Genomic DNA, 14,378 nt, shown 5'->3' with positions numbered 1-14,378 from the left:
TAAACCCAATAAGGGCAAGTCCTCAACCTCCTGGAAACCAGACAAATCTACGAAGCCTAAACAATATGAAAATATTTACAATGAGACTGTTGTGGATTTCTCTAGAATATAGATATCAAGCACCTGATGTAGAAATACAAATATTTTTGTTTCAGTCTGTAGGAAACTTATTTAACACCAAGTGAGGATCCTACTATCAAGAATATCACTTGTATGCAAAGATAGAACTGGAGATGGTCCTGCACATGATGGGCAAGATATTCTCTGGGCAGTCCTACCCCATCCCATCATCATGTTCAGATTAACACTGCTAGGGAAAAAGTAGCAATTTGCCTGTCTGTGGGATATGTTTGCAAACGTATTTATAGCTGTTGTTCTCTTGTAATGTATATTTTTGTATTTCTCATGTTATGCACCCGAGGAAGTCTTCTAAGAAGACAACTAGTTTCGCATTCAAATAATAATTTTTTCAATGTTGGTATTTCTCAGTAAATATTCATTAAATTGCTTTAATTACATCATATAGTCAAGTAAATCCATTGCATCAAATGTGCGTGCGTGTGTGTCTGTGTGAGAGAGAAAGAGAGAGAGTTTGACAGAACACAAGAAGGAAGCATTTTTTCCTAGAGACAAACTTTCAAAAAAGAAAAGTTCTATTCATATATTTAGAGTGATTAAAAAGAAAAACCTTTTTCAATGATTAAAGAGAAAGCCTTACTATTTCAATTTCAGCACTATATTGAAGTTTGTTTAAACAGTGAAAGCAATGGTCAAATAGAGCCTAATATTGATTCATAAGGTAATCAAAGTCTACAGAAACTATATATATAAAACAGATTTTTAAACTAAATTTCACTTCTTCAAATGTTTATTTTCATTCCATGATTTTTTAGAGATGCCAATCAAATTATGATGTAAATACATAAAGTTCATAATAATGAAGACAAAACTTATGAGTAATAGTTAATTCTTTCTTTCTTTCTATATTGAATATCTGATAGTCATATTCAGTTATCATAGATGCTGAGCAAGTGCATTTTGAATCAAAAACTAGATTTTTTTTTTTTTTTTTTTTGCTGAAGAGAAAAAATAAAGCAAATGAGGTTTGTTTGTTTGAGGACACAGCTATTTTCTCTAGTTAAAATCTAGATGGAAAATGCCTCGACTAAGATGATTTTTGTTCTTTGATTATATTAAAAAAAAAGTTTCATTTATTCATTATTTTTATTTATATATTTTTTTTTTGTAGATTATTATTATTCTGCGACACCTCCAAGGAGTCATTGCAGGAAAGAACTCCACTGCACACATCTACCCTCTCCTCATGACTTAATTCTCCTAATACGTACAACTACCATCAATACCATCTACCCACCATCACCACTAACAATGTTTTTTGTCTTAAATTCTGTGTGTTCTGAAGGCCAATTTGCCTGTATGTGGGATGAGAAATCAGAGTTTCTGAGAGAAAAACCCTGCTACCTCCATATGGCTTGCCTTCAAATGAAAAAACCCACATAAAGATTCCTCTTGTAACAACAAGCATCAAAGTTAGGCCTTTTGCAATCAGAGGGTGCAATATATACCATCGTTCTTTCAATTGCACTACAAAGGCACTGATGTTTTTCATGATTCAAATAACTCTATTCTAGTTCAAGCTAAATACATATGCACTTCTTAAACATTATATAAACAAAGCATGATTAAGGATTAAAGAATTTTTATTATACAGATGTAGAGTTAGCAAGAAATAAATTTAGTAAGAGAACATATGTACACTGAATATTCTGCTATCAGCTAACGTCTTTTTATTCCCGTATATATAGGGAGTAGGCGAGGCCGTTTTTAGCCCTATCTAACTTTTGGAGACTGAGTGGGCAGTTCAATCTCCAATGGTACCCAATCAGAGATAGCTGGCCCAAGGCTATCACTAATTAAGCGGCATGCAGTGAAGAGTGATGGCTCAACAAGTGCTGCCATCTCGTGGTCCCTAACACTCGTATTTAATGTCTGAAATAATGTGGGTTCTATGGTCGATTTTCTTGAGTTTACGGGAGAAAAAATCCACTTGCTCGTGCCAGAAATCGACTAACTCAGGAACAGGTCGAAAAAAGGCTTAGAAAAATTTCCTCTAGTCTCCGACTAGACTCGAAATCAAGTCTTCTTTTGTGCGGCCAAGCATCGTGGTGTGCAAACGCCGCATCCATTGAGCTATACAGGCTCGTAATATTTATATTATTATATTCAAATTACCATTGATTCTCTCTCTCAAACTGTCACACACAACACATCTGAATATTCTGTTCACTGAAAAAAAAATAAAGATGGAAAATGGTTCAGTCAAGAACTCCAGGTGGACAAAAAAATAACATTTATCATAACCAGGATTTTTGCTCTACCCCAAAAGCTTTTATCAGATTCTCACATGCTGTAAGGTTTTGTGATATAGTTTACAACTGTAGTGTAAATTTGAAGAGTTTAAGGACTTCCTGAAAAGAATGATTAATGTTTTCATTTCAAGCACTAAAATATATCTAAAGGAGATGACATGACAATCACTTATGTTTGAAATTCTTACCTTAACTTTTTGAACTTCATTTGCTTGAAATTCTGGAGAACAGTTGTGATGAATAATACCAATACCTCCTTGAAGCTAAAAAAGAAAGTACCTAAAAATGTATAAATCATTTCTGCAATACCAAAAGGCCACAATAGTAGTGCCTAATTCATGTACAATTAAATTAAGATAGGTCTCAAAAGTTTGCCAATTAAATAAAATTCAATCTGCTCAGGAGTTCACATTACACTAGATGCTTATTTCAATTCTTAGGTGCATCCAAAGCACAGCTGATAATGACTGAATGATCAGGAAGACCTAAGTTTGAATCGTATCAAGAATAAATACAAGGAACATTTTTAGGCCATTTTACAGCTAAGCTGACCTCTGTCTTGGGATCATTAGATTCTTAATTTTTTGAGGAAAATCAGGGTTTTTGCCCCATAAGAGAGAGAGAGAAGAGATCACCTAAGAGTCAAAACTAGTGACTTGGAGACCTCCACACAGCCTTTAGGGAATGCAGAGAACCAACCAGGGCTTCTGATTCAAAATCCAATCCCCAAACTTCTTGTGATACATCTTATTAAGCATCCATCTGAATACGCAATGAATGAGGATGGGCAGGCAATCGGACAGTGTATTTTGTATTGGATTACACCAAACCGGCATGACTTCATTGACAAAATTATGAAGACAACTACTGTGTTAAGAATAATTACTTTAATTTCCCAACATTGCTCTTCACATCAAGGTCATCATCTGGAGAAGCCACATTACAATTCAAACAGTAAGCCAACGTTTGATCAACCATTAGTGAAGAGAAAACCTGCATCAAATCTATATCCTATTTTCACATGGCCAGAGAACAAATTCATATGTTTAATACAGTAATAGTGGTAGCCTAATTAATAACTTAATATAACAAACACTTATGTTAAGTTATTAATTAGGCTACCACTATTACTGTATTAAACATATGCCAAGAACCTAAAGTATTAGCCAGTCCTAGTTACAATTTATGATGATCTCTTAGAACAAAAGGAACGTGGGTAAATTATGTGCCATCCATATTCTTGAGATTTTGAAACCATTATAGTTGAGATTATAGTAGCCGATTAGAATCACACAGACCTCTTTAAAGTGAAGTTTTGCACTCTTCCAACAACTATCTCTAATCAGAGTATTTTAATAATAAGGTGCGACACCTTTTAGCAACTCGTATATGAAAATACGAGTTCTCCATTACTTTAACCTTGATATCACTTCTGGGTCTGGCTCCCACTGATGAGACCTCAATAAAGGTCGAAACCGATTTGGGTAATGACCCCTTCCCATAATGCATAACATTATACATACCCATAAGGTATGTGCTTTGCATTATGGGATACTAAGGCAAGTGATGTGCAATCATAAGCTTCTATATACGAGTTGCCCCAATCCTGAAAATAGTTCAGGTGCAAACTTGTTTGCTTACACTTGGATAAAGGATTAAACCAAGTATATAATTTCTTGGTATCTTTAGTTTACAGTATAACCAGTGCTTTTTTTTTTGGAAAAAAAAGGTGCCGGTACTCACCATGAAGATGTTATTACAGCAACTTCCACACTTTTAACATATCCTCTGATATACCCTCGTTATCTCTAGATCGCTTCTAGCTTTTGGCATCAAATGCAGAATGACGACCTCTGAGCAGCCATGAGTCCACACATTTGCTAGGGTTGAACTGAGTGCGAGGAGGGCCTACTATCCTGATGAATATCAGTGCAGAAGTCCATACAAGCAGAGATGACCCAGATGAAGTTACTATAAGATTCATCTGAGAGAAACCCCTTTCACATTCACTGGAAGATATTGCAATTGTGCCCAAAGTGTGCTTTAGAGAAAGTAGTATGTCTGGGACTTTATTTTCTTGAAGATATTCACGGAAACCACGAACTGTTTCTCTTTCATTTAAGTGAAATTTGCATGCTAACTTTTTAATTTCAGCTTCACCAAATGTCAGATGCCTCCCAGGATTTTCTGGCCAATACTTGGAATCTAAAATCTTAACACATGCAGGCAAATCAGCATCATCTCCTTCAAGCAGACTGTTTCCAACAGCTTCTTCCAGACTTTTATAGAAAGCAGATGAACTTATTGCAGGGGTGTCTTTCATTTTTGTGGAGCTCAATCCCTTTGAACTTCATGTTCTTCTGACTTTGAAGAGAAATACTGTAGTACGGACCAGGATTTTCAATTCTTTCTTCAAAAAGTTGAACTGTATTCTTTATCTTCGTGTCTGCTTTGTACAAGTCAATATTTCTCTTTTGTAAATCTAGACTTAGTTCACTAAGTTGTTAGAGAGCATTCACACATAAGACCTAAATCAAGAACAAACTCGCATGACTTTATTTTTTCTTAAAAGGCCCTCATAAAGAATCTGTTTTGCTTCTTCTACTGTCTTCTTTTGCCTACAAAAAGTGATGGACGAGGGCTTCAAAGTCTTGCCACACTGCAGAAACAGTGCAAAAGCTAGATGCAACCCAGCGAGTGCTTAAAATTCTGCCAATTTTAAGAAGTTGAAGTTCTAGAGTCGCTGCACATTCCTGTAGTTCCCTAGCATTATTAAGTGAAGCATGATAAGTCACATAAAATTTGTCCATGAAACTCTTAAAGCGATTCACTCCTGCCACATTTTCCACTGTGTCACTAACAGACAATTCAGGCCAATCATTATCAGAATCTGCTTCCTTTTGACCACGTGGATCTTCAGTCTTGGTTTCGTGATCCTCTTCACCAAGTGTATTTTCGGTGCTAGTTTTCTGTTTTACAGGATCACAAGTAGATTCAACAATTTCTACTTCTTCAGCCTTCCTTTTTTTACTCATTGGAATAAAGTAACTACTTATTTTACTCATTTTGAACAATGAGTGCACTGATTTAACTTAGATTAATTCAAAACTCACATGAACACCTATCTGTTGCAGAGTGAATATAGAACTGATAAACTGATATTGGAAGCAATCGGAAGTGAACACAACTTCCTGTTTCCGGTTGCATACCAATCAATGAAACAGGAAAGCCGGGTACCAACTTATGAGTAATCAAAGCTGAAAATTCAATTCATAAACACAGTACCATCTACTAGAATATCTATAATACGTTTTGCTGCCAATAAATCACAAATTTTTAAAAACTTAAGAAAAAAAGGTGCCGGTACTGTGTACCATTGCGTACCGCCACAAAAAAAGCACCGAGTATAACCAAGTGCAAAAACTTCCACCAACTATTGTACTCTAGTTTATTTTTTATTATTAGGTGAAGTCTTGTGAAAAATTTTATTGATAGTATTTCAGCTGTAGCCATTTTTTTTTAGGAGAGTATTGCTGAAGTGCTTGCTCATTTGAGCAAATCTTTGAAACCCTGCTTTATAGCATATTAATGATACAGTTTCTTTGCTGGTGGTGGTAAGTGTTTATATATTGGCCAATATGTGTAGGCTCATGATAAACAGTGAAGGAAAGACTGCCAGAAGGAAAATGGGTGACAAGTATACCCAGAAATGGAAATGCATTCTGCCTCTCTATTCAACTGTGAATTGTATGTGTTTGTGCTGTATTTCCATTTCACTTTTTCTGCATTGGTGGCAAAAAATTGTCTAAGACAAAATGAAATAAATTGATGGTGAATGAGTATAATGCTGATGATAATGGAGTGTAGGATACTGATCAAATAAATTAATAATGAATAGGTATAATATTGATGACAAGTAAAATGCAAGGATAAAAACCGAGGGTGGGGGCCTAAAAAAAAAGGTACTTAAAATCCTAAGAAATTTGAAAACTCCAAGTGAGAAAGATAAATTTAAAAGACCTAAGAACTTGAAAACAAAATATATGATTAAAGGAAGCAATAAGGGCAAACAAATCAATTTAAAGAATGAAATAAAAACCATTTCAGAAGAAGTTTTCAGACAGTTTTTCCAAAATGGTTTACTTCTGAAACTAGCACTATTAAAAAAAAGTAAATGCAAGTAAATTGCAAAGGCATGACCTACCCTTCACAAAGCCATGCTTTCCTCAACCTCACCAACAACTGCAAGAGACACTATGAAGATATAATTAAACATTTTATCAGAGCATTAATTTAATCTTTAATCCTTCCTGCACCTCAGTGTGGTATGAGGATAAAAGAGCATGTCAGTAATGTATACTACCAGAAGGCAATTCTATGCATTAAGGCCACATCATTACTGCCAACTAATGGAGGAGGTATCAAAAGACTAAGTTAGCAGCCTGCTCAAAGAAGCAACGAAATTACAACTAGAATGACAGTGTTGAAAGTTTTTCCAAATGGTTATACTATAAATTAAAGATGCCAAGAAATTATATTCTTGGTTTAATCCTTTATCCAAGTGTAAGCAAACAAAGTTTGCATGTGAAGTAACTTCACAACTGGGCAACTAGTATATAGAGGTTAATGACTTCATATCCCTTCCCTTAATGCATAACATTATACATATCCACAAGGAGATGTGTTTTGCATTATGGGAGATACTGAGATAAGAATGATGTTAGCACCTTTGCTACAAGTTGCCCGGTGTTATATTACCTCACCCCAGTCCTGAGGATATTTTCAGGTGCAAACTTTGTTTGCTCGCACTTGGATAAAGTATTAAACTAAATTTGTTATAGTCTAACCAAGTGAAAAATAAACTGTCAACATTGTTCTCTAAATCCAGAATAATTTAATAAAAAGGAGGCACACCTTTTGGCAACAACTCCTATAGGTAAAGATGACCTCGCCATTGTTTCTGCCTGGTATCTCCACTTCTGGGCCTGGCTCCCACTGAAGAGACCTCAATAAACGTGTTGGATGGCAATGCTGTAGCCAATGAAGTTCTAACTGAGGTGCAGCTATTGCTATTATGAGTTTCGCTCTCTTAGGTTTCTTCCAAAACTTTTGCTCCTGCTGAGGAGGGGGCTTGATTTCAAGGGGGTTTGCCCTGAGAGAGAGCATTTTGAGTCTCTGGGGAAGGTGTTCTCTAGCATGGACTGGTGAGGGGCTGTGTCAGTGGATGCTTTCCTCTGGAATATGAGCAGTTCTGCTCAGTGGTGGGGAAGCCCGTCACTGAGTGGAGCCAACGCTGAGACGGACGGTCTTTCAGCCACTATGGAGTGTTCTGGGGATCGTCCGAATTTTTAGAGATGGCATTACTTAGATATAAGGTCAAAACTAGTCTGGGTAGTGGCCCTTCCCTTAATGCATAACATTATACATATCTGCAAGGAGATGTGTTTTGCATTATGGGAGATACTGAGATAGGAGTGATGTTAGCTTGGTCCACCTTTGCCGAGTTGCCTGGTGTTGTACTACCTTACCCCAGTCCTGAAGATATTTTCAGGTGCAAACTTTGTTTGCTCACACTTGGATAAAGGATTAAACTAAATTTATTATAGTCTAACCAAGTGAAAAATAAACTTTCAACATCGACTTCATATCACTTGCCTAAGTATCCCATAATGAAAAGCATATATCCTTATGGACATGTATAATGCTATGCATTATTGGTAGGATCACTACCTAGACCAGTTTCAACCTTTATTGAGGTCTCATCAGTAGAAGCCAGACCTAGAAGTGATACCAAGGTTGAAGTAATGCAGAAGTCAATTTCCATATACAAGTAGTCAAAAGGTGTCACACCTTATTACTAAAATACTCTAGGTAGTGGTCCTTCCCATAATGCATAGCATTATACATGTCTATAAGGATATGTGCATTGCATTATGAGATACTAAGGCAATTTAATAATAAGGTGTCACCTTATTACTAAATTGCCTTAGTATTTAGTAATAAGGTGTGACCTTATTACTAAAATATTCTGGATTAGAGATAGATGTTGAAAGTTTTTCCCACTTGGTTATACTATAAAGATGAAAAAAAAATTATATTCTCGGTTTAATCCTTTATATCCAAGTGTAAGCAAACAAAGTTTGCATGTGAAGTAACTTCACAACTGAGAAACTCTCATATAGAGAGTCTGGCTCCTGCTGATGAGACCTCAATAAAGGTCGAAACCAGACTGGGTAGTGATCATTCCCTTGATGCACAGCATTATACATGTTTGTAAGGATATGTGTTTTGCATTATGGGATACTCTGGCAAGTGACGTGAAGTCATTAGCCTCTATATACGAATTGTCCAGTTGTGAAGTTACTTCATGCACAAACTTTGTTTGCTTATACTTGGATAAATCAAGAATATCATTTCTTGGCATCTTCAATTTAAAAATGACAGTGAAAAGAAAATCAAAGAAATGGACAAAGAAATCTAAAAACTTTGAAACAATATGATTTAAAAATAGTGACTTGGAATCATTAAATCAAAAATGAACTAATTAAAGAAATAAAGTATTAGCATTATCTGAAGGCTAAGAAGACAGGAAAAGAATGTATAAAATGAAACTATATAATAGCATACAATGAAATAAGGAAGAAACAGCATAAGTGGGAGTAGCAACAATATTGTATAAACAATACCAGCTGAATATAAAAGAATATAACTACACATCAGAAAAAAACACTAATAAAATGAAAGATGAAATGGCATGTAATAAATTTCATAGGTGCTTGTTTATAGTCCTGAAGAGTGCAAAATAGAAAAATGCATTATCTCTTATAAACAAAATAGAAAAATGCTTTATCTCTTATAAAGAATTATAAGAGATAAAGATAAAATAAAACCAGAGATTATTTTTATAGCTGGAGATATAAATGAATGAAGCAGGAACCAGATAACATGAAGACTGTCAAAGATTTAATGAGCTGGTACAAAATAAAAATGGAATTACATTATTAGTTTTGTACAGACAAGTCAAGAATAAATAAGACATTCTACCAACCTAAAGAAAATCATAAAATAACATGAAGAAATACGTTATGAACTTATCCACAATAGACTACAAAATAACAAACAAAGCATTTGGCACGAAAGAATAATTGATAGTGATCTAGAATCAACAAATTTATGAACTGACCATGCATTACTTACTGAAAAGTTGTTCTGCAAAAGAAAAAAAATATATATATCAACAAAAATTAAAACAATGTAACAGAGAACTCAATCAATAAGAATATTAAACAAGCAGCATAGGAAGCCTTAGGAAAGAGAACAGTTGGATATAAAGAGATGGATACCATGGAAAAAGTTAAACTATTGGCGCAAATAAAAAATCCTTTTTAACATATCTAAAACAAGATAAATCTTAAAGAATGACAAACAAGTTTAAGGAAACTAGTAAAAAAACCTGGAAAATAAAATGAAAATTCTATACCGTAACATGACTGTCAGTACAAAGAATCAAATATGGAGATGAGAAAGCAAAGAACTAAATTCCTCAAACGTGTGGGAAGACTTGTGTTCGTCATACATGTTGATTAATTTTAAACGGTATAGATGAGAACACAGCCTGATAAGAAAATAACTATTTAATAACTTATTGGTGATATTTCGCTGGTATTCTGTACAGCATCTTCAAAGCACAAACTAGTTTGTCACAGTATGCGAGACAACAACAATCCAGTATAACAATGGGACTAGTTTGAACAATTCTAATGTGCAACACAAAGACTAAAGTCCTAAATAGGCACCATCTATGTTGAAGAAAAAAAATAAATAAAAATAATATTAATAAATAATAATAATAATAAAATTTTAAATTTAAAAAATTGAAAGATAAAGCAGGTATTAATTTGGTCTTAAGATGACTGTCTCCCAAATCTTTGGCAAATTTACACAGCCATACTCGTTGAGGTTTGGAGTATGTTTAAAGGCTTCTGTTGATTCCAGGAACAACTTCTCTGACTTATAAAAGGTTCTGTGCAGCACTTTTGTTTTTTTCCAATTGATCCTGTGTGCAGGGGTATCTAAAGCATGGTCCGCTAGATCTGACTTGCCATAGCAGTAGTGCCAGATGCATTTTTCATATTCACTGAGGTGGATGTCCACAGTTCTTCCTGTCTGTCCATAGTAAGCTCAATCACATGAGCAGGTATACTTCTGGATGTGATAAAGGAGAGATTCTGTCCTTGGGTGAACAGATGCGAGTTGCTAATTTCACATACGGTTTAAATACGGTGCATAGTTGATGTTTGTTAAGCACCCTGGATACCTTTTCAGAAGTGCTTTAATGTATGGGATGGACCCCATCCCCCCCCCCCAGCCAACTTCTACATAGAACACTTGGAAATGCTAGCTATCAATACAGCCACTCTCAAACCAAGAATGACAGTGGCTTCGGCTACTCTATGTTGATGATGTGCTTGCTATTTGGCCACATGGCCCAGACACATTGGATACATTCTTAGTGCATTCAAATAGCTAACACCCAAAAATCCACTTTACAATAGAACTGGAAGCGAATGACTGTCTTCCCTTCCTGTTTCTTATCAGTCATGAATTTTCCAGATGGCTCATTATCATTCTCTGTTTATAGAAAACCCACATACAGAGATATTTACACAAACAATCACACCATCATTCATCTCAACAATATGGTATCCTAAAACACTAGCCCACATAGCTAGAGGAATCTGTTCCAATAATATTGTATTGCTTTCACTGCAGAACTCACTCACGTCACACCTTTTTTTTGTCCAATGGCTATAATCCCCATAAGATGGACAAAATACTAAATGATCCCCAGAAATCTCCACCCCAACTGTCTACCACAGAAGACTATAACAAAACTGTCACAATCCCATTAAAGGCACATCTGAAAAGATACCCAAGGTGCTTAACAAACATCAACTATGCACAGTATTTAAACCGTATGTGAAATTGGCAACTCTCATTTGTTCACCCAAGAACAGAATTTCTCCATTATCACATCCAGGAATCTGTTAAGTGGCCTGCTCACATGATCGAGCTTACTATGGACAGACAGGAAGAACTATGAACATCCACTTCAGTGAACATAAAAAATACATCTTGTATGCTATGGCAAGTCAGATCTAGCTGACCATGCTTTACATACCATTGCAAACAAGATCAATTGGAAAAAAACAAAAGTTCTGCACAGAAGTTTTTACAAATCACAGAAGTTGTTTCTGGAATCAACAGAAGCCTTTAAACATACTCCAAACCTCAACAAGTATGGCTGTATAAATTTGCCAAAAGATTTGGGAGACAGTCATCTTTAAGACCAAGTTAATACTTGCTTTCTCTTTCAATTTTTTAATTTTTTTAAAAATTTTTTATTATTATTTTTTTTTCCTCCCTGAACATAGATGGCGCCAAATTAATGACTTTAGTCTTTGTGTTGTACGTTACAATTGTTCAAACTAGTCCAACTGTTATACCGGGTTGTTGTTAATAAATAGTCATTTTCTTATCAGTCTGTATTCTCATCTATACCATTAAAATTAATCAACAAAAGAACTAAATTAAGTATATAAATTAAATTGAATAAAATTCTGGAGCATATATAAGAAATTCTGGACTTAACTGAATAAAAATCTGTAAAAAACATTTTGCTAAACCATTATTATTATACTGGTACCTCCATGGAGTACGAAGACTCATCACGTGAAACCCAATCTATCATACATCTCCTTGAACCCATTAACAAAGAAAGCACTCAACTGACTCTGCAGCCTATTCCATTCATTTACAACTATCCACTCAAAAAAAAAAATAAAAATCTAGTCCCACACCCTTACTAACCAACGCCTTTATTCAACTTCCAGGGATGACCGCTTGTTCTGGTTCCTCTAGCCAAGTGCTGAAACATTTTCCCTGCATCTATCCTATAAAACCCTTTAATCAACTTCAATGTTTCTATGATATCCCCTTTTTCTCCTATCAACCAACTTCTGCAATCCACACACCTTCAATCTATACTCATAGGGAACATTCCACAGGTCATTCACAATCTTGGTAACTCGCATCTGAATCCTCTCCACAGCTTCCTCATCCCCCCAAGAAACCAGACTTGAGCACAGTAATCCAGATGTGGATGTATCAAGGCCTTATAAAGAGGAATAACAGCTTCCTTATCTCTACTTGCTAATGTGTTCTTCAATAGCAAAGTAATCCTATGGGCTACCTTAGCAACATGCCCTCTAAACTTTAACTATGTCTACCACCATCCCTAAATCTCCAGCATCATCTATTTCCTGGAGTACAGTGCCATCAATGTGATACACAGCTTGTAATCTATTTATCCCAAAATGCACAACTTTACATATCTCGACATTAAATTGACCCCCACTAACTTTTGCCCATACTAACAGCCTATTTAAATCATCCTACAAGCTCTCCACATCACCTTGATTAATGATTACTCTACCTAATTTTGCATCAGCAAACAACTGAATATTTCCTTTCGGCTGTTTCCTATATTATTTATGGTCCCAGCATTGAACCTTGCAGCAAACCACTAGTCACCTGTTTTCACCTTGATTCTGCCTTTCCATATAGCACTTTCTGATATCTGTCCAGCAGCCACCCTCTTATCCACTTGACCAGTATCATATCCTTCCCCATTTGTTCTAATTTGTATAACAGAGTTTCATGTAGTATTCTGTAAAATGCTTATGCAAAATCCAAGAAAATCATTGTGTTGCAATTTCCTTTATCCAACTTAACTGTTACTCTATTATAAAAAGTTAGTAAATTACCAAGGCATGACCAACCCTTCACAAAGTCATGTTGACCCTCATACAGTATCAAATTTTTATCTATCCATTCTTAAATTTTCTTTGATCAATTTTTTGCTTCCTTATGCTAAGGAATTATTTTGCTCTCTTTTCACTCACCTGGAACTCTACCAGAGCTGAGACTTAAAGAACCTAATCAAATGCATTGCCTGTGTTACGTCGTTGTTTTGGTACTTTACTTTATTCTATCTCTAATTAGCCTGCTATCTAATCTACTGTTGTGCCTCTTAAATATTAATTCAGTACTATTTCCTTTTTGGATACTGGCAAAATTTATTTTTATGCTGTGCCAGCCAATATCCTATAACCGAAAAAACTCTTGTTCAGGGAAACAATTCTAAATTCAAAAGAGCTACACACAATAATTAATCTTACGCTAGTGCCAAGCAGATTCAGTTAGCAGTCGTGACCTGAATCTCACTTAAACTACAATATCTAAATTCCTTCCTGCCAAAAAAGGTTCTATTTCATAAGTGGGGGTTTGAATTCGTAATCAGGCATAAACTCAGGTATAAGGTACAAAAGCATATTTATTGGAAAAGCACAAAACATTTTAAAGTTAAGAAAATTGAAATATTCAATAGAACAAAACTCACACTAAGTCAAAATTCATACTAAATCACATCAATGAAGTTGAGTAAGCTAAATCCTTCAATTACGAAAAGATAAGATTAAGCATAACACTACTAGGTTATAATTCCTTTCACAAATTATTCATTGAATACACATTAAACACTTTCATTAATACTCTATCAAAAGCTATCTTAATTCTAAATTTCATTAGTCAAGCCTAGTCATTTTCAATCAAAATACTGCCTCAACAATTCTTTGTTCCACAGAGTTTAACTAATTCAATCAAATTCTCACTTAAAAGTTATCTAGAAAAATGTCCTTAGCTTACAGTATACACAAAATTCACTTTCTTCAAAGCAATCTTAACATAGGATGAAATTCTTTACATTACCGGATCCTTTCAGATCGTCATGACGCTATCACATGTAGATCTGGGTTACCTTGCTGTATAGTTGTCAGCTGTCTCTGCACCTGGCGATTCACTACACTGTCCATGAATCACTTCTGAACTTTGGCGCGTTTTCTACCGCTTCTCAGGAAACTTCCTCCG

General features: G+C 35.1%; 1 protein-coding gene across 1 annotated transcript in view; it reads right to left on the bottom strand.

The window, feature by feature from the left end:
• ras (Inosine-5'-monophosphate dehydrogenase ras) overlaps window positions 1-14,378 on the bottom strand; it is a 128,286-nt gene that overhangs the window by 55,222 nt on the left and 58,686 nt on the right. Inside the window, exon 4 of the mRNA XM_090392508.1 lies at window positions 2,579-2,653. Within this exon, the coding sequence (XP_090248634.1) occupies window positions 2,579-2,653 (75 nt within the window). The remainder of the gene's footprint in view (window positions 1-2,578; window positions 2,654-14,378) is intronic.

The sequence above is a fragment of the Typopeltis vanoorti genome, chromosome 5 (assembly GCF_054136105.1).
Source record: "Typopeltis vanoorti isolate ZY-2024b chromosome 5, IOZ_Tvanoo_1.0, whole genome shotgun sequence".
In the NCBI taxonomy this organism is placed as follows: Eukaryota; Metazoa; Arthropoda; class Arachnida; order Uropygi; family Thelyphonidae; genus Typopeltis; species Typopeltis vanoorti.
The sequence above is the reverse complement of the archived record's forward strand: the minus strand, read 5'-3'. Positions and strand labels throughout refer to the sequence as shown.